We start from the raw sequence: 23,157 nt of genomic DNA, 5'->3' as shown, positions 1-23,157 counted from the left end.
CACAGGGCTCCACCCTCCTTGACCTTCTGAATTTAACCTTTTCTTGGCCAGTATGTCATAGGGTGGTGGGTGGGGCAGGCAAGAGGGCAGTTGTGGAAGCTGGCAATTACTCACCCTCCTCCATTGAGTGGCATAATGGTGGCCTCTTGGTGTCCTGAGGCCAGAGGATAGTGAGTCATCAGGACTGGCACTACCCACTTCCTACCCTGGTGTCCAGGGCCTGATTGGGTCCATCTTTATTGTGCCTACTGTTTGGGGCCTGGAATGGAGAGAAGCCTGGGGCAGAATCAGACTCAAGAACTCTGGCACAGATAAAGAACTTGTCAGGATGGGGTCAGCCCTACTCCTGAGTTCTGTTCCTGCTTTATCTGGTTGGGTTGAACGGGGTTGAATTCCTGAGGATCTGATAGCTTTGGGCCCTAGGAATCCAGAGTCCCAGCTTTCCTGACCTGCTCAGAATGCTGCAGTCCCTTCTTCAATAGCCCCCACATAACTCTTCCCTGAGTGGAGGAGCTGGGGCAATGCTGATCCACCCTGGGGCAGGAGCTTAGGCATGGAGGAGACAGCGGACCTCAGGAATCCTCTGTAGTCCTGAGAGTAAGGCTAACTCCAAGAAAACAGCCTGGTTCTAGGCAAGGGATGCCCATGAAAACGACACGCTAAGACCTGACCTAAAGTGGTAAAAAGCTAGAGCAGGTAAAGGCTACTCTACCAACAAATGCCTGGGCACGGGGAGGGAACATGGAGGTCCCTTCATCATCCCCATAGTCACAGAACAAGCCCTGATTATATTCACAACCAAGCTTTATTTATTAGAGCTAAATAAGCACATCAAGGGTCAGGGCATGGAAGGGAGAGAGTAGCGCCAGCTCCTGGGCTGGAGATGAACCTAGAAAGGTTGCCGGTGAGGGGAATTTGGGCCAGAGGGACAAGGCATGATGGGGGCAGTGCCTGCTGTCCAGGGGTAGCAGTAGGGAGGAAGTCACTGCTCCTGCGTGCCCCAGGAGATGTAGTCTGGCCGCGTGGCTGCATGGTACTCATCAATGAGCTGCTGCACAACCTCCCTGGACCTGTCCAGCTCGTCAAAGTTCTCCTTAAAGATGTCCTCCTTGCGGAACTGCTCCAGGAAGGCCTCCCGCTTCCGCAACTTGTCATATTGCTGGCAGGAACTTTCAAAGAGCTGAAAGAGATAGAAATCTCCAGGATGGAAGCCAATACAGGATGGGTTGGAATAGACTGGGGAGAATGATAAAGGTGCTAGTGGAACAGAGTGGCCAAAGACGACCAGGAGATGAGCCTCACCGAGGAGATGCTGGTGTGGTTGGCCATCATGAGCCCGCTGACTCGGTGGGCAGAGGGCAGGTAGGGAGACTTCCTTGACAGAGCCACCTGGATGCTGGCTGGGCCCCAGGGGATGAAGTTGGCCAGCTTCCGTTCCCGGATCCTCTGCAGGCTCTTGTGGACCTGGGGTGGGCAGAGGAGTGGTGGTGGTCGCCTCTCCTCTACCCTTGCAGGTTCCAGGGGTGGAATGAAGGGGCCTCACCTACCTGAGTGGGGTCCACCTCCCCCTGGATAATGTTGAGGATGGCAATGTAGCAGTGGTTGGTCTGGCGATCCCGGCCGGTGGACACCATCACGTTCTTGGGCTGCAGCAGCCGCCTCATGACATCCAGGACCGTGGTCTTCCTCACGCTGGCCACCTGAGGCGAGAGTGGGCCACAGGGACCAGGCTAGCACAGAGAACACAGTGCAGGGAGGCACGGACAGACAAGAGGAGGCGGCACGTGCCCCCACAGACTCGGGCAGTACGGTCTCTTTGGGGAGTGTCTTTGGATTCAGTTCTATGCTGAGGCCCTGCTGTGGGATCAGGAATCAGCCCTCCTCAGCTCAGCAAACTCATGCCCCTGTACAGGAGCACACGCAGACCCTGCACAGCCCAGGCCCTGCAGGAAGCCAAAGGCAGAGGGAGAGAGGAGAGCGAGTCAGCAAGGAAGTCGTGCAGTCTGTGCCAGTCCCTGAGCGCAGAGCCTCTGGGGGCTGCAAAGGGCAGGTCCTGGGGCAGCAGGGAAAAGAGAAAGGCTAGCTCAGGGCCTGCGGGCCCAGGGCCAGCCTGGCCTGGGACACTGAGGGCCCTTCTTACCGACTGGTCCGTGGTGAGGGGGGTGTAACCAGTCATGAGGAAGTGGAGCCGCGGTGTGGGAATGAGGGAGGCGATGAGGCCGATGAGGTCATTGTTCATGTAGCCCGGGTAGCGCAGGGTGGTGGTGCTGGCTGACATGATGGTAGACACCTGGGGACAGAGGTGCCATGTCATGCATCTTGCCTGGGGTGGCCTCCCTTCCCCAGATGGCACTCTGAGCCAAAGGAGTCCAGGAGTGGGGCCTCACCAGCTGATTGATCTGGGAGAAGGATGGGTTCTGGATGTGCAGGCGATCTGTGGCAATCCGGTTCAGGGCTGTGTTGTCCAGCACCACCTGGGGAGGGGACAGAAGAGGGTCATGGCACCTCTTTGAGGAGAAAGACGGCAGAGAAATAATTTATTACCTTAGCCCTAAACTCCAAAACCAGGAAGTAGATATGTTAATCTAAAAGGAAAGTACCGTGTGTGGGGCATCACGAGACACTTTTCTACCATCCAGTGCACTAAACAAATATTTGGTTGTCCCCATGTGCCATGCACTGTGTCTGGCTCTGGAAATACCATGGAGAGTAAACAGGCATGGTCTTTGCCCTCACCAGGTCTATAGTCTAATGGAGGGAGACTGACATTAAATATAAAACAAAAGTATAGTTACAGCCTGAAATATGCACAAAGGAATTTGACCTTGACTGAGTGGTCAGGAAAGGTTTATGCTAAGAAAGTGAGTCTGGGGCTGAAAATTTAAGCATGAGTAGTTATTAAACAGGCTAAGTGGGGATATGCAGGGGACTGTAAGTAACTTGGGGTCAGGTCCTTATTTCATAATTTGGGCCACCAGCTATGGCTTTGTGGGTCCTCTGTTCTCCATGCAGGGCCTTGGGAAGGGCAGGTATATGGGTCTCACTGATTTGAGGAAATGGACCCAAGCCCCCCATTCCTTCCTTCTTCTATGCTCACCACACAGTCTGCATTCTGGGTCAGCCTCTTGAGTGTGAGCAACGAGTTGTAGGGCTGGACCACCACGTCGCTCATCTCGTCCTGGTTAGGGAACACTGAGTATGTCTGTACTAGCTTCTTGGGGTACCTGGGGTCAGGAAGAGAGAAAGGGAAGGTAGCACAGTGAACTGGAAGGACTCATCACTGCCCATCTGTCTTCTCTAGGGATAATAAGGGCCATTCCTTTTCAAGTGTCACCAAACTCTTGTACAAAACGGGTGAGGGCAGAACTGAGCCTTTTAGAGCCCCGGAGCCAAAAAGGATAAGCCTAAAGCATCAAACCATGTAGGTCCCCTCCTTTCCCTAGGTAAACCCCGCTCCCAGGAATTACTGTTTCCAAGTTGTTCCCTGGATGGCCAGGCTCTGTTTATATCTATGACTCAAAGGGCTAGTAGCAGCCCTCCCAAACCAAGGGAAAAAAAGGGACAAAAAGGAAAGACATTACCCGGGGAACCAGGGCTAATGCCCTCTCCCCAAACACAGGCTTACCTGTCATTTAGTCGCTCCAGGAGATAGGAGCCCAAGCCAGAACCCGTCCCCCCAGCGATGGAGTGACACAGCACAAAGCCCTGCAGGGGGAGGGATGGGGAAAGGAATCTGGAAGAGGCTTCAGGTCTGTCTCATTCCCCACTCCCAACACACTCATGTCTCAGGGCTTCCTGTGTCCATCCAGGCTAAGGCTCCTTGGGAAGGATGACTCACGCCTAAGAAGCCTATGCCATCCAGATTAGGAACCCCTTGAGGTCAAGGAGTGTACCTGTTTTACCTGAATAGCTCACATCTGATGCTCAATAAATTAGTTTTGAATTGAACTGCCCCCATCACACCAACTGTTCAGGCTACCTTTTGACCTTCCCCCCAGCACTTTTTAGCCTTCTTGTTTTTTCTTCCATGGTGCAGGACCTCACCTCGAGGCTGTCACTTCCATCTGCTTCTCTGTCTATGATGTCAAAAATGTCCTCATGGATTTTCTCACCCTGTATAGAGACATCGGGAGGGAGGATCAGGATGAAGTTTCTGGAGAGCATCTCTTTTCAGTACTAAGAACTACCCTGGGACACTGCTGCCACCCTCAAGCAGAGCCTCAGCTGTGGACCTCCACCCAGAAAAGCTACTTTGCAAATGATTTGTATAGTTTGCATAAAACCGCTGTCTACCCTGCTGGCCCTCTTGTCCGGGTATCCCTTAGTGTCTTATTTATTGTTAATCTGGTCTGGTCAGATCCCCAGGCTGCTTGAGCCTGCCTTGTCCAGGGGAGGGGACATCAAGGGTCTCTCGGATGGCCACGTGAATACCTGGGAGAATCCGCTGGCCCAGTTGTTGCCAGCTCCTCCTCCATGCTCCGACAGGTAGATGTTCTCTGGGTTGTAGAGCTTGGCATAGGGAGAGTTGAGGATGGAGTGGATCACCCGGGGCTCCAGGTCCAGCAACACAGCCCTGGGGATGTAGTGCTCATCGTCCGCCTGTCAACGGGAGTCCAGGAGGGGGCCCACTCAGCTAAGGCCTGCCCAGTCCTTTGTCCTCCCCACTCTGGCTCCTGCCTGCTCTCCCTCCTCAAGCCAGCAACCCTGGCTCCTTTGCCCAGCGGGGTTTCCCAAGGCCACTGCCCATCCCTTCAGGCCCCCTGGCCAAGTCGCTGGGAGCACCTGGTAGAAAAAGACGTCCTTGCGGTCAGTGCCCTCGGTGGCGAATTCCTCCACGATGCCTTCGGGGCTGATACCATGTTCGGCGCACAGTTGTTTCCAGAACTCAAACCCAACTGAGAGATGGGGAGACATGCCTGAGTGGGCTAGAGTCATAAGGCCTCAGGAGCCCAGGGTTAGGCTCCGAGGCTGTCACACTAAGATGCTGGACCCAAGACGTCTGGTCCGGAAGCAGTCACAGCCCAGGACTGGAGGCGCAGCTCTGGGTCTGGGGGCTCGTTCATCATGCGCAGTAGAGCAGGGGGTTTATAGGAGGGAAGGGGGGACTGGAGGATGCCAAGCACTTGGGTAGGACGGAAGGGACAGAACCGGAGGCTGGAGGGGCCCGGCGCACGCTCGCTCACTCTGGTTACCGCACTGGCCCAGCTGCAGGGTGATGATCTCCCGGGGCATCGCTCTTTAGACGTGGGCGCGCCAGCCCGGACCGGCGAGCGTCACCGCCCAGACAGCTTGGCAGCCGGACGCGCAGGACGTGGGGAGAGCGCGCTCTCTTCGTCTCTTGACGCGCGTGCTCGGTCTGCGCGTGTGCAGTACAGGCCTCCCCTCGGCCAGCGGGCCGGGATGCCCAACCTGGGCATCATTTCCCCCACAACACTTGCAGCGGGAATTCAGCACAGGCGCAGAGTGAGGCCACGCCCCCTCCTGCCACCCACCTCAGCTCCGCGCCTGCGCTGTGAGACCAGCCGGGCTGCAGACCCTGGTGTAGGGAGGTGAGGGGAAGAGCGGCCCAGGTGTGTGGCGTCAGCTACTATGCTGTATAGATTGGTGAGCGGCTCCGCTAGATGGAGGGGCTGGATTCAAGCCAATTTTCTTATTTTAAATTTCTATTTTTAAATTAAATATATTAAATACAATTTACCATTTTAATAATTTTAAATGTATAATTCTGTGGCATAAAGTAGATTCACATTATTCTGCAACCACTACTACAATTCATGTTCAGAACTTTGTCATCTTCCCAAACTGAAACTCTGTACCCATTAAACAATAACTCCCCCATCACCATTCTACTTTCAGTCTCTATGATTTTGACTACTCTAGGTATCTCATGCAAGTGAAATCATACAGTATTTGTCCTTTTGTGTCTGGTTTATTTCACTTAGCATAATGTCTTCAGGGTTACTCCATGTTGTAGCATGTATCAGAATTTCATTCCTTTTTAAGGCTGTATGATATTCCACTGTAGGTATATACCACATTTTGCATTTATCCATTCATCTGTCCATATACACGGGTTGCTTCCACATATTAGCTATTTTAAATAATTCTGCTATGAACATGGGTGTGCGAATATCTGAGTCCCTGTTTTCAAATTCTTCAGGGTACATACCCAGAAGTGAAAATGCTGAATAACACGGTAATTTCAAGTTTAATTTTTTTAGGAAATGCCATACCATTTTCCATAGTGCTGCACCATCATTTTACATTCCCACCAGCACTGCCGAAGGATTCCAATTTCTCTGCATCCTTGTCAGTGCTAGTTATTCTCTGTTTTTATTTTTTAATAATAGACATCATATCTCATTTTGGTTTCTATTTTATTTTGGTTTCTATTTTATTTTAAATTACAAAAAGTTTTAAACATACAAGCATGATTTGTATTTTTACCATATATTTTCCAGTTTGAAATTGTATATAAATGGTATCAAAGTGCAATAAACTGCTTTTTCACCCTAAGTAAGATTTTTGTGATTTCGCAATGTTGGTATATGTAAGCTTATTTAATTCCTTTTAACCGCTTTATTGTATTTATTGGATGCATAAAACCAGTTTATTCTGTTTCCACAAAGGACAATTTGATTGTTTCCACTTATTCCCTATTACATTGAAGGAGTACAGGACTTCTTCGCTTGTGAACATGAAAAATATCTCTCTCTACCAGGGGCATGTGCAGCTTCAACTTCACAAGGTTTCACGTATTTTCTCCTAGAGGGTTGTACCAGTTTACACTCTGACCAGCAATAGAGTTTTCATTTCCCTACACATGCATTCACCCTTGGGTTATCAGATCTTAATTTTTGTCAATCCCATATCTGCCCAGTGGGATCTCCTGGTTGTAATTTCCAGTTATGATCATAAGTGAAATTGATTAGATTTTCTTTTGTTACTGACCTTTCGGAATTGCCTGTTCATATCCTTTGCCCATTTTTCTATTTATGTAGACAAAGTGATCCATTCTTTCCTTCTGTTTTTGCACGTGTTATACTTTGTTAAATAAACCTTTTCCTCTCCCAGCATCATAAAGCTGTCTTCTATGTCTTCTTTCAAAAGCCCGGTGGTAGTTTCCCTTGTTCCTGTAGGTCTTTAGTTCATCTGGAATTTATTTGGAGGCCTGCTCTAAGATAGGGATCTACTTTATCTTTTCCATATGGACAGCCAATTGTCTCACAACCAATTATTTAAGAGTCGTCTCTCCCACCCGCGGGACATTCCAAGCCCCCGCCCCAACGTGCGCCGGCTTCTGACCGCTCTTTCGCTCGGCTGGGCGGTCTCTCTGTCCCTGTCCCGCGGGCTTTCTCCGGGAGCCGCTGCAGAGGGACTGGAGAAAGCACCACCGCCAAGAGTCAAGCTCAGACGAAGTTTTTTGTTTTCTTCTCTCTCTCTTTCTCTCTCTCTCTCTCTCCTTTTTTTATTTTTTTAAAGGAGAACTCGGCCGCTTTCCAGCCTCGGCCGCCAGGAATCTCAGGGCTTCTTTAGAAGGCTCTGGCTGGACCCACGCCTGTCCCCTCCCGGGCCTCGGCTTAGTTTCCCTCCTCTCATCCCACCCAAGCCCCCCCAGCCGGCTTCCTCCCGCTCAAGCTGGGCTGTCAGAAGAACTCGAGCGGCCCCCCAGGAGGACCGGCTGCCTCGCCCTTTCAGGGAGGGTCTGGCTGCTCCCTTTGAAGTTTGAAGGTGGAGTGGGAGTTCCTCCGTTAGCCTCCTGGCTCCCCTCCCCCACTAGAACCACTCCTTCAGGGCTGGCTGTCTTCAGAGGCTGTGCCAGGCCCCTCTCTGAGTCTGCCCAGGTGAAGAGAAAGGCTTCAGAGATGAGAGTAAACTTGCCAGGCCTCCCTCCTGGTGAGTCTGGAACAGTTTGTTTGCTTCCTTGAAAATAATTAAGCTGTAAGCAGTTTATGAACACTTGTGAAACATGAGATTTAATTTCAAACTTTTCTTATGATTAATAACAGTGACTTGCTCTTCCTCCTAGTCTTCCAGAAGTGGGAAAAATGTCCTTCAAATCCCAGTTTATAGGCAAACAAGTTAGAACGTGTGAATTCATCTGAGTTGGAGAAGTTGCAGTGTAAGATTCCTCTAAGAAGCCATCTCTGACAAGCTGGCGGCTCCTCCTAGCCTGCAGACATGGGTTGGAAACAGATGCTGGTGGACATTAGCAGAGCTGAACGAAAATGTTCCTGGTCATTAACAGACCATGTTTCCGTTTCTTTTGAGAAGTGACCAGTCCCTATCTGTTAAATGAGATGAGCACTTAGCACCATGCCAGACTCATGGAAAACACTCACACATGTTAGCCGATATGATTATCACAAGATGCAGTTAGAACTGAAGTACACCTTGGCTGCTGCTGAAGAAAGATCTTATTCAGGGTAAAATAAAAATGAATGATTGCTTTAAATGAAAAAAATTAAAACCTAATTATTTGTTTTGATCCTACAGATTCGGTTTCAGATCTAACTTCTATTGAGGTTGAGCAAAAGGCCCAGATTCACCGTCTTTCTCATGGGTGTCAGATGCAGGGTCTCAAGTTCATTATCCATAGCTTGATTTTTGATGTTGAGTTGAATTTGCTTGGCTCCATGTTCTCTGATCCACGTTATGATAACATAGTGGGATGTGCCATTCCTCTGTCCCAGGCCTTGGTCTGCCTCTGATAATAAATGTAGCATTTGTAAACTAACAAGTTGGTTAAAATGTCTTAAGCCTTTATTTGACATTCCATGTTGAATAAAACATTATTCTGGCTGCACCATCATTTCTGATCTTTCTTGGAGACCTGGACTGCAGTACGTCAGGAGCACAGGTATGTCAGGGAGGTAAGGATGCAGAGGTGTGAGGTGGGGAAGTGAGGGTGTGTCTCAGGGACTAGGAGGAAGAGAGCTAGTTAGAGTAGCTTCAGATCTTGAGACTAGGATCCTATGACCCCAGGGAGTTTAATTTTCAAAAGAAAGCCCAGGAAAAGTTCAATGAAGGGGAAGAGCTGAGGCTCTTTATGTGAAGGGAACTATGTTAAATCCACATTTTGGTTATGAAATAGAACAAAAGGGGCTGTTTTGTTCTGTATTGTTTTCTCAAGGAGTAGGGTAAAGGAAATAAGCCTAAAGATAATCCTGTTTGCAGTCATTTATTCATTCTTTTATTGTGTACCTCTTTACCCTTTGTGGCACAATAATATGAGCTGGGGGAAATAAAGCCAACAGACCCAAGTGTCCATGGCCTTGTAGAGAAGATAAACACACAGCAAGGTTAGCATGGAGGGCAGAGTTGGGAGCTTAACTTGGTGGTGGTGGTGGTGGTGGTGATGGAGCAGGGAGAGGCCAGAGAATTGGGGAAGACTTTGTGGAGGAGATGGCGTCCGGTCTAGTCTTGAATGTGTCTGGTTAGGAATTGACCAGGTGGGGAAAATGGAGGAAGATACAAATCAATAAGAAAAAGATGCATAAAGGGAATAAACAGTTCATAATAAAGAAAAAATATATACAAAGATTCTTACTAGTAATCAGAAAAATACAAATTTAAGGCAAAAAATTAGATGAGCAAAAAATTTAAAGATTGATAATACCTAGTGTTGATGAGTCTGAGAAATGGGTGCTTTTATACACTAATTTTGTACATGATTGGTGGTTGTATAAATGGATGTGTCCTGGAGGATAAGCTGGTAGTTCTCTTGATATGTAAAATACACATACCTTTGACCCAGCAATTCCGCTTCCAGGAATTACCTGGGTCCCTGATGACACAAATGCTAGGACAGGTGCACAAAGATATATGTACAGGGATATGTGCTGCAGCAGGGTTTATAATAATGAAAAACAACCTACATATCCATGCGTCCATCAATAGAGGTGTGGTTAAATAAATGACATATATCCCTATTAAGGAATACAAAGGAACCATTTGTAAGAAATATAAGGTGGGGCTCTCATTGGCATGGAAAGTTTGCCAACACATGGTAGGTGACAAAAATTAGTTCCAGAACAATATGCATGGTCTCATCCCTTATGACAAAACAAAACGAAAGTATTTATGAGTGCACGTGGTGAGGGAAAAAAAGGAGTGTGTGTGTGTGTGTGTGTGTGTGTCTGTGTGTGTGTGTGTGTGTGTGTGTGTCTGTTGAGGGAGCTAATGGTATGGAAGAAGCAGAATGTGTATAGGACGGATGAGGGAGATGGCATGTTGAGTTTAAGGGTGAACAGGTAGTTGAACTGGAGAAGTCCACAGGGATCAGACTTGGATGTACCTTGCCGAATTGTAAGCTGCTGAAAGATCCTGAACAGGGCATGGACCGAATCAGATTTTAGAATGATCCCTCTGGCCTCAGTGAGACACGCATGGCTTGAGTGGAGGAAGAGGCCAGATTACCAGTCAGACCTGAAATGAAAAGGGCCCTGCCCAAGGATGGGGAGGACGGGACAGATTCTAGAGACACTGAGTGGAGAGAATCTGCAGAAGTTCAAGATGACTGAACATGCAATGGGTATAAGTGACAAGGGAAGACTCAGAGCTGACAGATTTCAATCTTGGGATGTTGGGTGAAAGCAGGGCCACTTCCTGAGACACAGGGAATTCAGGAGAAGCATGTATGCACTGAGTTTGAGAGGTTGAGTTTGAGAGGCCTGAGTGATATCCAGATGGTGGTGGTCCGGTAGGCAACAGATAGCACAGGCCTAGATCCAAAGAGCGAGGTCTAGGTGGAGAACCAGCCGTGCCCAAGTGGTAGTTAAATCCACAGGCATGAATAGGGTCACGCAGGGAGAATGCATGATGTGGGATGGTCCTAGATTGGAAGAGGACTGGAATAGAACCTAATAGAATATAACTCTTATGGGGTAGGAAGGAAGATTGTATTGCAAAGAAGGAGCAAGGAAAAAGGCAGAAGTAACGCTAGTGTGTATCAGTGAGGTTTGATTATCTACGTTCTTTGTTCCTGGCAGAGCCTGGATTTTGTTCTGTATTCCACCCTTCTGCCAAGTGATTCCACAGTAAATTCTATTTAATCCAAGCTGATTATGGTTATCACAGTTTCCTTGCCAGACACTGATTTAGGAGGGGACATATGATGCAATTGAAGTCAAGGAAATGTGAGGAAAGACTTCCGGGGACTTCTGGGGAAGGTCTCCTCACTGGTTCTAAATAGACATACAGGAAGAGACACACTCTTCTTCAGCTGCATGTTGTCACCTTTGGATATGGCACCTGAAACTGCTACCGTCATCTTTTAACTGTGCAGAGAGCAGCTTCGGGATGAGCCATCATGCTGAGGGTGGTAGAGCAGAAAGAGAGGGCACGTGGGTCCCTGATGCTGCTGCTAAACCATGAAATTAATCAGCCCTGGAGCTGCCCCATATCTGGACCTCTTAAAATGTGGGATATATTTTTCCTTATGTTTTAAGCTATTTGATTTGGATTCCTTTTTTACTTGCAGCTGAAGGCATAGCCATAGAGCAGGATACTGCAGATGCCAAGGAAGGAGAAAGTTCCAAGCAGGAAATGAGTTGGCATCTGAGGCTGCAGGGAGATGGAGTAATCTGGAGATGGAAAGCTGGCCTTTGAATTTGGGGGATCATTGGTGACTTTGGTGAGGATAGTGACCCTCGGCCATGAGAGAAAAAAAACAGATTGCAAAAGGTCACTTACTCTTACACATAATTGGCACTAACGGATATTTATGGAATCGTAAAAATGAGACATGAATGAATGGAAGATAAGGAGGTGGGCAAGGAGGATAGACTTTAAAACAGGGGTTTTAATCTGGGGAACACAGGTCCCCTCCAAGGGATCTATGGATAGCATTCAGGGGACCCATGAACTTAAATGGGAAAAAAATTACATTGTAATTTTTCACTCACCTCTAACTAAAATTTAGCCTTTTCTTCAATTAGGACTGTAAGCATTACACTTCGGTAGTATTGGCATTTCCTGTGACTCTGTCACCTATAAAAAAAAATCACAGCTGTTTTTATATCACATTATAGTTTGTTGCCGATATTGCAAACTGTTGTTTATAATCATCACTACTTGAAAATACAGAATATCCACTTCAAGATCTTTTTATTTAATGCATTAATAAAGGACACACAAAAATAAAAGAAAAAACCACGTGTATTACTATGTCACAAAATTTTAAAAATATAACAGCTATATTTCAGTATAATTGGTTCCCATGGAAATTCTATGTATATTGTTATATGCGTTCAAAAACATTATTCACCTGACTACTGAAGCTATCCGTGGTGTGAAAAAGGTGAACAACTCTGGCTCTAAAGGAAGAGAGAGAAGGGGAGACTTGTACAGGGGAGATGGGAATGTATTGTGTGGGGAACACTGCTTTTTAGAACACAGGAGAGACTTCCATGTTGAAACAGTGAAGGGATAGAGAAGAGATTTTGAGAGCCAAGGTCCCTGAGGAGGCTGGAGCTATTGGGATGCAGAGCTCAGGTGGAGGGATTAATACAGGAAGGAAACATTTCCCACAATAAAAGGGAGGAAAGGATGAGTGTAGATAAAAATAAGTGTTTTAGTAGGGTGGGAGTGGAGGCAGGAAGTTGAGGGGGATTCTGCCTGATGGCTTCTATTTTCACTGTCAAGTAGGAGTGAAGTTATCTGCTGAGAGTGAGAATGAGAGGGGAGGTGATAAAGGTAGGAAACAGAAGAGAAGGCTGACAAGGACAAGTAGAAGGACTACCAGCCCAGTGGGTGGAGAGGAGTGGGCAATTAGAGACCACCAGGTTGTCATGGCAACAGTCTGTGTGGGTGTATAGGAATCAGAGGGCAGAAAGTCAGCTAGAGTCAGAGCTGGGGTTTTACCACAAGGATGAGATGAAGATCAGGAATAAAAGAAGGATGGGTCAAATTGTCTAGGCTGTGTGGGAAAGAATGTGGAGGTAGGGGTGGCCAGGTGGCTCAGTTGGTTAGAGCACGAGCTCTTCACAACAAGGTTGCTGGTTCAATTCCTGCAGGGGATGGTGGGCTGCACCCTCTGCAACTAAAGATTGAAAACTGAGACTGGACTTGGACCTGAACAGTGCCTTCCCCCACTAGATTGAAGGACAACGACTTGGAGCTAATGGGCCCTGGAGAAACATACTGTTGCCCAATATTCCCCAATTAAAAAAAAAAAATTAAAGAATGTGGAGCTAGGAACTTCGGCTGATAAATTGGGAGAGTGAAATCAACGCTAGGAAATGGTCAAAGGGAATGACAAAGTGGAGATGCAGGAAGTGGTGGTACAAGAATGACCCCTTCAGGTTTACGAGTGAGGAGTAGTTCGTGAGACGGCAGGCCCTAAGGTCTGTCCATATAGTGTGGGTGATAAGCAGAGAAGTAGTAAAGGCCATGGGAGGTGAGGAGGTCAAGCAACAGCCCGTCCAGTCAGGACCATCCTTTTGGATGTAAAAGTTACCTACGGTGAAGGTGAAGCGTGGAGTGGAGAGGAAAGTCTGGAGAACGTGGAAGAGTGACCAGAAGTAGATAAATCGTTGAAACAAGTTATAGTAGAGTGTGGATGGTGTTGGATAACATGTGCCTCAAATGAGCAGGAGGGCTTTTTCAATAAGGTAAAATAGTAATTGCTTAAAAATAGCAATAAGAAGAAAAAGAATACCTACCCACCATGAGGTGGAGACTGGGGATCCATGCTCCTGCTGTATAGCCAGGGCTTCAAAAAAATAACTAGTCTTTATTAGAGAGGCCAGAGAGAATCATGCAATTTTGGACCAGACACCATCTAGTATAGTGGTTTCCCACCCCAGAAGACAGTCCCTTCCCATGCCCCACTTCAACCAGGGGGCATCTACAAACCAGTAGAGGCCTATTTGATATTATCCCAATGGTGGGGGTGGGCAATACTGGCATTTGGTATCTAGAGAGCAGAGATGCTAAATGTCCTACATGCACAGGATAGTCCCACACAGTGGTAAACTGTCCTGCCCCCAAATGCCAGTAGTGCATCTCATGCACTTTATGGATGAGTAGACTGGGGTTCAGAGAGTGGAGATGTGTATTTATGTTTTGGGGCTTCTGTAGTCTTTTAAGATCTGTGTCTATGATCACACTCTATTAAGATCTGTGTCTATGTCTGGGTCACTGTGGTAGACTGTGTTGGTTGGTGAGTCCAACACCATCTCCCTGTCACCTCCCAATGATAGGTCTACAGTTGCCTCAGTTTCAGCCAGTGGGATGTAAGTAGAAGTCATGGAGTCAAACTCCTGGGAAAAGTTTTTTAAAAGGGCAAGTGTGCAGCCAGATGACCCCGTGCTCCGCTCTCTTCCCTCGGCTTGGAACTTGCTTGGTTTAGCAGCCATCTTGTGTGCATGAACACAAAAGCTGCACTTTACAGATGGTGGAACACTGAGATAGAAAGCCCTTGTGTCCTTAAGTGTCCTCAAGCCTGGATTGCCCATCTCTGGATTTACCAAGTGAGAAAAAACAAACTACTATTTGTTTAAGCTGCTGTTAATTGGATGTTCTGTTCATTGCAGCTGAATGCTTTTCTACCTGATGGAGTCATAGGGCCAGTTAGTACGTAACAGAGCTGAGGCTAAACCCAGCTTTTCTCTCTCACAATCTAATATTCTTTCCTTGATAGCAGTGATTCTCAAAGCATCAGCATTGCCTGGGAACTTGTTGAAATGCAGAATTTCGTACCCCACCTAAATCTCTTAAATCAGAAACCCTGGAGGTGGAGCCCTCCAGGTATTGTCATACAGCTAAATTACCCAGCCACTGCTCTCTAGCCATGTTCTTCACGTATGGTCCCGGACCTACTCGCGTTACCTGGAGGCACGTTTAAAAATATACCATGTCAGGTCCCCACTCCAGATCTACCGAATCAGAATCTTCATTTTCAGGAGTTCCCTAGGTTATTTGCATGCTTGTTCAAGTTTAAGGAACACTGCTCCACAATATGCTTAATTGAGTCTTTTTATTTCTCTTATTAAAGCAAGAGTGCTGAAAAGATACATGGCTGACCGGGCTGAAATTATACACTCAGGATTCAGCTATGCACGCCACATAACAAAATCTAAACATTATAAAATTAAAATGATATAATCCACAATTGAACTTTCAAACTTTTAATTTTAGACATTTCAAAACTTGTAAAAAGTAGCAAGGATTGTACAATTGTACCCTATGTGCTTCAAGATTGATTTTAAATGAAAAACTTACCCCAATTATAAATTTGAAAACACTCTTTTAGGAATCACTTGAATGCTAAAGTAATTTGTGTATGCCACCAGTGCCTCTATAAAATGAATCATATATTTTAAAAATAAATGATTGTGTTTTAATATCTTTATACTTATTAGAGGAAGAATAGGGACAAATTTAAATTTTTTCATCCTTTTTTATACTACTTATTGGAAATTATGTATTTCATGATGGCATTTTCAGGATTCTATGACTGTCCTTAGTCCATGTCCATGTTATTCCTGATTGTAACGTCTATTCTTATAGTAAACAGCTACAGTTTCATTCATAAAATGTGTGTCTTTAGCCCTCATTCCAGTCTGCCTCAGAAACAAATTTTCCTAGAATGCCTGCCTTAAAGTGTATTTAACTTTTTAAAAATTTTGGCATTCTTTAAATGTGCTTTCCAGAAAGTAGTTTTTAGAAAGGTAAGAGTGTTTCCATCATTTCCATTAACTGCTGTATCTCTTTGTGCAGAATGGAACTTCTGCCTTATTGTCACTGTGCATTGTGATGTTGATTTATTGGCAGCACAGTGACAGCACGCTGGAGCTGGACAGGACACAAGATCATTTATTAATTAGACCTTCCCAGCCTTTCTCCCACAGTGTTTGCATCGACGTACAAGGAAGGGAAGAGGCAGTTTGCTGAGTGAGGGGCTGCCTGGAGCAGTCCAACACCCAGTTTAAGTACCCCAGTCTTTTTCAACTTTTCATTTTATGAATGAGGAAACTGAGGCTCGTTTCTTTTTCAAAAAAATGTATTTACATTCTCTGCACGTAATAGTATTATTGTGCATCGTCTGTATTTTCTTTTATCGTGAAAGTTGTATTTTTCCCCCTCCTTCTTACAGTAAATATTATTTCTGTTTGACTCATGATATATTTGTGTTGGTGCTTTTGTTAGTTCCTTTTTATGATTCTGTTGTCCAAGCCATTTTTGCTTTTGTGCCTTCACAGGTGGTTTTTTTCCTGATGGGATTAAAATATGTTTCCCACATGGTAAAATAGTATATTTCCTACTACTGCTTTAATATGTTGTTATATTTAATAAATTGATCTCTTTAAGTCTCTGGGATTAAGCTGTTATTCCTTTATTTGTAGAGCTTATATCGTTTCTATATGAATATTGAAATTTTGGGTCCATTTTGATCTATTCATGTTTATTAGGCTATCAGTACATCTCCAGCTGTTCCAGGCTAGTGAATTTGGCTAATTAAGCTATTTAGGGGAGTATTAAAAAGTAGGGAACAGGACTTCATTGGGGGAACAGTGTGTACTTCCAGGATTTTTATTCCAAGTCAAGTTGTTGTCCTCTCAGTCTTAGTTGTGGAGGGCGCAGCTCAGCTCCAGGTCCAGTTGCCCTCGCTAGTTGCAGGGGCTGCAGCCCACCATCCCTTGCGGGAGTCGAACTGGCAACCTTGTAGTTGAGAGGATGCACTCCAACTAACTGAGCCATCTGGGAGCTCAGCAGCAGCTCAGCTCAAGGTGCCGTGTTCAATCTTAGTTGCAGGGGGCGCAGCCCACCATCCCTTGCGGGACTCGAGGAGCCGAACTGGCAACCTTGTGGTTGAGAGCCCACTGGCCCATGTGGGAATCGAACCGGCAGCCTTCGGAGTTAGGAGCATGGAGCTCCAACAGCCTGAGCCACCAGGCCGGCCCCCTAAAAAATAACTTTTGACATGGTTTTAGTTTCCTGTTCTCTATCATTTGGTTTGTTAAGTCAACACCACCAAGTTCTAAGAATAGTTATTTAGCAGTCTAACTGAAAATTGGAAGACCCAGTTCTATATTCATTCACTTTTTAGCACTATTTAAAATGGTTTTGTTTGTTTGTTTGTTTTGGAGCTCTTGTTTTTTTAGTCCTGGCCTGCCTGCCCCTCTGGCTCCTTACCTCTCCAGCTTACAATTTTGGCTGTTGACCCTAGGGCTCTGCAGGTTTCAGACAATCCCTTGTGCAGGCTTTCCCTTGCTTGCTTCAACCCCATCTATAAATTAGTGATAGAAGCAAGTCAGCAAGTATATTTTCTGGATGAACCAAAACAAGACAAACAGCTTGAAATAGTGCTCCCTGGCTGAATCACCCTATGATCAAATAAACAAGGAGGAACCCTGGAAACAACTGATGTCCACTTCCCTCCGTGGCTCAGGAGTGACACATGGCTTAAGGTTTTTTTCTGTTAACCATGTGTTGAAACAGTGTCATTCTCAAATTGTTCTCACATTTTGGAATCAAAATAATTGTAATCTTATCTTTCCTAATCTGAGTTGACATCTATGTGACATGGTTCTTCCTCCTTGGCATATCTTAGACACATTTGAGGGTGCAGAAATAAAAACGATTTTACTCTGGTAGCCTTTGCTTTGTTAATGGAGATTTTTTTTTTTTTAAAGAAAGAAATAAAACTTTATTTACAGGAGACAAAAGACATGATTGCACATAGAAAATCCTAAGGAATACTTTAAAAAGCTACTAGAACTAATAAGTGAGTTTAGAAAGTTTACAGGATACAAGGTCCATATACACAAGTCAATTGTGTTTTTTTAATTAAAATTTTTAAATTGTTTATTTTTAAAATTGTGGTGAAATATACATAACACTTACCATTTGACCTGTTTTTAAGTGTGTTGTTCCGTGGCATTAAGTACATTCACATTGTTGTATAATCATCAAAATGTCTTCTTAACACAAAAGAGGAAAATAACAACTTGCAAAAATTGATATTGACCTTTTAGAAATTCATAACTCTATTTCTTTCAGTATCCGAGGATTTAAATAGTATTAGCTGGTGTGTGAGTTCATTGTGAACCACAAGTTTAGTTCAATAGCATCTCAGGGTGAACATTGAGTTCCCGGCAGTCACACAGCAGTAGGTTTCATTTGAAAGAAAACCTTATGATGGATTTATTTTATATGTATTTAGGTTTGTTTCTTCCCCCTCCTAAATGATATATTTGTTTTATTAGCTGGTTAAGTGTATGTATGTATGTATGACATAAGTATATGTAATGTGTTTTCTGATCTTTGAATTGGAAGAGACTTGATTTTACCAAATGTCATTTACACTCTTAGGTGATCATTAAAATTCGATAATGCAAGTCTGATAATTAGAATCTGGCTTTTCTTCAGTTTGAAAGTGGTATGGTGCCAAATGGTAAAAGGCCAATTGTAAACTCTTATCTCATTGGTAGAAGGCTGGTATTGCACACTTTTCCCTGAAGTGGAATATGCAAATGGCTCCTGTGTCCCTTTGGAATGCATCACAATCTTAGAATAACAGACTCTATGATCTAGAAACCCAACCCCTTATTTTTACAGACTTTTATGCCCCTAATCAGACACAGGTGCTCCCCTCCCAGGTTTCTTCTCATAAACAGTAGAGTGAGAAATTCTTCAGCGGGGAGATATCTGCTCATCTTTGTTATCTACAGCACTTAGCACAGTACCTGGAACTTACTGGCTTCTCAATAAATATTTGTTGAGTGAATACATGATGAAACTGCGGCCTGAGGACAGGAAGTGACCTGCCCAAGATCACAAATCTAGTTAGTAACAACATTCTGATAAGTAGGTTATGATAACATATTAATTACATTGCATTGCTTGAAAGCACATGGTGAGAGGCCAGAATTGGGCTGAATCTTGGAATAAAACTCTGGTGACAGGTTATTCATAGAATTAGAAATTCATACGATCGTCCACAGCATTGAGTTGACTCTGAGGTCCATCTTGAGAGTTTTTTTTGCACCTTAGAGTTTTGTTTTTCTTGCTAACGTTCTACTGGTCAGAATAATGGGTACATATTTGTGGGGCAGAGGAAGCCTCCTTGGTTGGCTTTCTCACAATTGAGAAAGGCTACAATGAGAGACATCCCTAATCTATGGAAGGGCATGAAGGTCTCTCTCCATTCCTGGGGTCCACAGACCATCGATTGTGTTCATGGTCAGTCTTTGTTAGAAATATATAGTCATTTTTGGGGTGGCTGGATGGCTCAGTTGGTTAGAGCGTGAGCTCTTAAGAACAAGGTTGCCAGTTCAATTCCCACATAGGATGGTGGGCTGCGCTCCCTGCAACAAAGATTGAAAATGGTGACTGGATTTGGAGCTGAGATGCGCCCTCCACAACTGGATTGAAAGACAACTTGGAGCTGATGGGCCCTGGAGAAACACACTGTTCCCCAATATTCCCCAATTTAAAAAAAGAAAGAAAAGAACTACATAGTCATGTTTGGCATAGATTGGGAAAGGCTTGGTGGCAACAGGCTTGTGTGATGAGCTCTTAGAACTGTGTCAAGATCAAGGCCATTTTGTTTTGTTTTGAGGTAGAGAGGGTTGGAGTAGGATAATAGCATGAGAATACCAGCTCAGGATGGCTGTGGCTTTTGAGGAGGTCAGAGTGACCCAGGAAATATAATCTGGCCTTAGGCCGGTGGCGGTGGCTGGTGGCCCGCTGGCAGTCATCACTGAGCTCAGGAGGGTTCGACCTGAAGATATGTTCCAGGTGATCTGCTCCAGGGAGGCCTCAAGATGCCGACGTTGGCTCTTCTCCTGAGTGACAGCGGGAGTGAGTGAGTGGTGTGTGTGTGTGTGTGTGTGTGTGTGTGTGTGTGTGTGTGTGAAAGAGAGAGAGACAGAGACAGAGAGAGACAGAGAGAGAGATCTCGAGAGAGAAACATGAAGGGAGAAGAAGCAAATGTAGAGAAGGTGTGGTCCAAAAAAACTTGACAGAGTCCTTTTCATCTACTATTTCAAGGTGACAAGGTGAGCACCAGAGTCACCTAGCTTGCCTAGATGGCCATAAGGAAAGGTGTGTAAGGTCTGGGCTAGACCCAAAGGTCTATTGGTGTGGGCAAAGGGACGGGTCTCTGTCCTGTCTCCGTTGGTCATTATGAGCCTGCTACCTGAGCCAGGTGGACAGGTGAGGACAGCATGTGGCTGGACCTCAGGGATGAGGTGGTCCAGCTTTTGTTCCCAAATTCTCTGTTGGATTTTATGCATATGAACAACAAGTAGGAAGAATTAAACTTAAGCTCTCACTCTTCTGACTGTGTGTCTTTTTAGAAGTGCCATCATTCTTGCCATCAGGAATTGTTAGCATTGGGTTGGGGTCTGAAGGATGGACTTTATGAGTCAAGAACTCATTGAAATTGTTTTCAAATCTGTGTTTATGTTTTTCTGGGAAGGTTCATAGCAGATTCTCAAAGAGATTCATGAATCAGCAAAGGTTAAGAACAATTGGCATGGGCCGGACTGGTGGCTCAGGCGGTTAGAACTCCATGCTCCTAATTCTGAAGGCTGCCGGTTTGATTCCCACATGGGCCAGTGGGCTCACACCCACAAGGTTGCCAGTTCAGTTCCTCTCCCACAAGGGATGGTGGGCAGTGCCCCCTGCAACTAAAGTTGACTACGGCACTTTGAGCTGAGTTGCCGCTGAGCTCCCGGATGGCTCAGTTGGTTGGAGTGCGTCCTCTCAACCACAAGGTTGCTGGTGGGATGGTGGGCTGTGCCCCCTGCAACTGGCAACTGGACCTGGAGCTGAGCTGTGCCCTCCACAACGAACATTGAAAGGACAACAACTTGACTTGGAAAAAAGGCCTGGAGGTGCACACTGTTCCCCAATAAAGTCCTGTTCCCTTTCCCCAATAAAATCTAAAAAAAAGAACTATTGGCAGAAGGAACACATGCGTTTATAGGGGCCTTGTTCACACGGCAGGGATATAAATGAATGGAGTGTGGCAAGGCAGTAACAATCAGTTTGGTGGCTCTGGGCCTGTGAATTAGAGGCTGCTGTGCCACGTGACAATAGTAGTTACCCAAGAGCGCACACAAAATGGGTTAGAGGTAGTGGTCAGGAACTTGCTGAATGAGCATGGGACAATGGCAGTGCATACAGAGAAATAAATACCGTGCATCCGAAGGAACAAAGCTGGTTGGGATGGAACAGTCACTGACCACAACTGAACACCAGAGCAGAGAGAGTATTAGAGTGTTCTCAGGACTGATATGTTTATAATCCATGACAGGGCCAGGTCACAAGTTTCCCAGGGACTACACTAGGCTTCAGTGAAGGTTGTTCCCTGGCTCTGGGTAGAGGACAGCTCTTACAGCTGTATTGCCTATGGTTATGTTCTAGAAGCAGAGGTAGTAGTCTGGGCTTCCTTAGCCCCTTGACCTAAACCCTGTTATGTTCATCTCTATTTCATCCTTTCATGAACTTCAGGGTATTTTTTCATACTATCCCTGAGGCCAACACTCTTTGTGATTCATTTCCAGCCCTGGGGGCCAGGTTGATGGTATACTCAGAATAATATCATTTCTAGAACTGGAATCTAAGTGGGCAAGAACAAAGTTTTGGGGAGCAGTTTTTTCTAGGTTCAGGAATCTTAAGCAAGGACGGAACATATAGGGAGTGGGAATTCTCAGAGAGGACTGTGGATTAGGGAAAGGGAGATAAATCATTCTCAAGACTTGGGGTAAGATGTGGGGCTGTTTCGCTCAGTGTTTTCCTCATTGGCCCAGCTGTAGTTTGGTGATACCTGACACTCTCTTGCTCCTCACGCCTCCTTCCAGCCTTTTCTTGACCATGGCTGTGCTCCTTGAGGAAGGCAAGCCATTGCAAAGTTGTTTTAGAGGAACACAGCCACTTGGCAACTTAGTTTTACCCTGTGGGAGACCATCCAGCTGAGCCAGTTCTGACTGCCTTCTTTCCCCAACTTTCTTTATAGGTCTGGCCTTGGAACTACTCTACCTTCCACTGATATCTCATTTTGGTGTAACTGTCTACAGATCCAGTTCATGATTCATGACTATTGTTTGATCTTGTAGGAAGTAAAATACTTGTAGTCACTAGTTTGTTTCCATCCAGGAGCTGATGGCACCTTGTATAATGTATCCATTGGGAAAATTTCCAAAGGATCAAATATCAGAAATTCAGCTACATCAAGCCATTTGGTTCCTGATACCATAAGCTATTCAGTGTAAGAATCCTGGAATATCTTTCTTTATGTCATGCATAAAAGGAATTGAAAAAAAATTCATTTCTAAAGTTGCATCTCTTCCCCCTTTTCCCTCCTTTTTGAAAATGGTCTAGGATTAAAGTCACATTATTTCCAATCTGTAGGCCAATGGTGAACGCATGAATTTATCCTGGGGTACACTGTTATCTGATTGTGTGGCAAGTCTTTTGTCTTGTTAAAAGAAAGGCAGAGAGTAGAAGCTATGGCCTTGAAATCACTCTTTCATTTGTTCAGCCAATGTTTGTTGAACAACTACAATGTTCTAGGACCTGTGGTAAATATCAGGAATGCAGAGATAAAGGACACTGTCCCAGCCCATAGAAATGCATAGGCCAGCGGGCAAGACAGGGAAGTGAATCATTAATTGAAATATAATGGGGTAATTGCTAGGAGAGCTGGAACGGAGTACAGATCAGTCTGAGGAAGATTGCTGCTCCTTTTGGTGGAAAAGCAGTAGCCCCTCATTTATTTATTATTGTTTTTACTATTGTTACTCTTTCAGAAGAAAAAAAAAATCCATGTAGATAAGTAAATTTTCTAGATAATCAGGCTTATTTTTCTAAGTCCCATAACTTAAAACATCTAAAAACTATTTTGGAGAGGAATATTTATCAAATGCATTCTTTACTTCTCTCTTAAGTGAAATGTACTGGATGAAATGCAGTCTTCTCTTGTTTTCTCCTGTTGACTTGATTCACGTGCATGAACACCAGCCTTTGTATCTGGGCCCACAGACTCCTTCAGAGGTAGTATGTTCACCCCTGAGCCAACACGCCCCTTCCTTACTGCTTTTTGTAATTTTTCTGTCTCTTCTCTCCTTCCCAGGATGATAGCACTCACAGTGTGAGGGATATAAATGATAAATGTCTAACTATTACTTTGTTTTATGCACCTGA

The 23,157-nt window shown here is 45.3% G+C and overlaps 1 protein-coding gene across 2 annotated transcripts; it reads right to left on the bottom strand.

Moving 5' to 3' along the window:
- Nucleotides 1–787: 787 nt before the first annotated feature.
- On the bottom strand, nucleotides 788–5,465 carry LOC308488740 (tubulin gamma-2 chain). 2 transcript variants are annotated; one of them, XM_081028755.1, is made up of 11 exons: nucleotides 5,184–5,465; nucleotides 4,783–4,895; nucleotides 4,432–4,599; nucleotides 4,045–4,113; nucleotides 3,626–3,705; nucleotides 3,098–3,224; nucleotides 2,388–2,474; nucleotides 2,141–2,290; nucleotides 1,548–1,700; nucleotides 1,303–1,464; nucleotides 788–1,180 (listed from the first exon to the last, which is right to left on the bottom strand). In XM_081028755.1, exons 1-11 carry the CDS (start codon nucleotides 5,230–5,232, stop codon nucleotides 983–985), a joined length of 1,356 nt encoding a protein of 451 aa, XP_080884881.1. In that variant the 5' UTR covers nucleotides 5,233–5,465; the 3' UTR covers nucleotides 788–982. The 2 variants fall into 2 exon arrangements, with proteins under 2 accessions (XP_080884881.1, XP_080884882.1); XM_081028756.1 differs by having other exon boundaries at nucleotides 5,193–5,447.
- Between the last annotated feature and the right edge of the window lie 17,692 nt (nucleotides 5,466–23,157).

This window comes from Rhinolophus hipposideros (genome assembly GCF_964194185.1).
Source record: "Rhinolophus hipposideros genome assembly, chromosome: 20".
NCBI classification, from domain to species: domain Eukaryota; kingdom Metazoa; phylum Chordata; class Mammalia; order Chiroptera; family Rhinolophidae; genus Rhinolophus; species Rhinolophus hipposideros.
The sequence above is the reverse complement of the archived record's forward strand: the minus strand, read 5'-3'. Positions and strand labels throughout refer to the sequence as shown.

Excerpts from the sequence above, each read along its gene's own strand:
- LOC308488740 (XM_081028755.1), bottom strand. The coding sequence starts at position 5,232 with ATGCCCCGGGAGATCATCACCCTGCAGCTGGGCCAGTGCGGTAACCAG. Across the intron at positions 3,706-4,044 it reads ATGGAAGTGACAGCCTCGAG|GGCTTTGTGCTGTGTCACTC; the intron begins GTGAGGTCCTGC and ends CTCCCCCTGCAG. Across the intron at positions 1,465-1,547 it reads GGGAGGTGGACCCCACTCAG|GTCCACAAGAGCCTGCAGAG; the intron begins GTAGGTGAGGCC and ends TGCCCACCCCAG.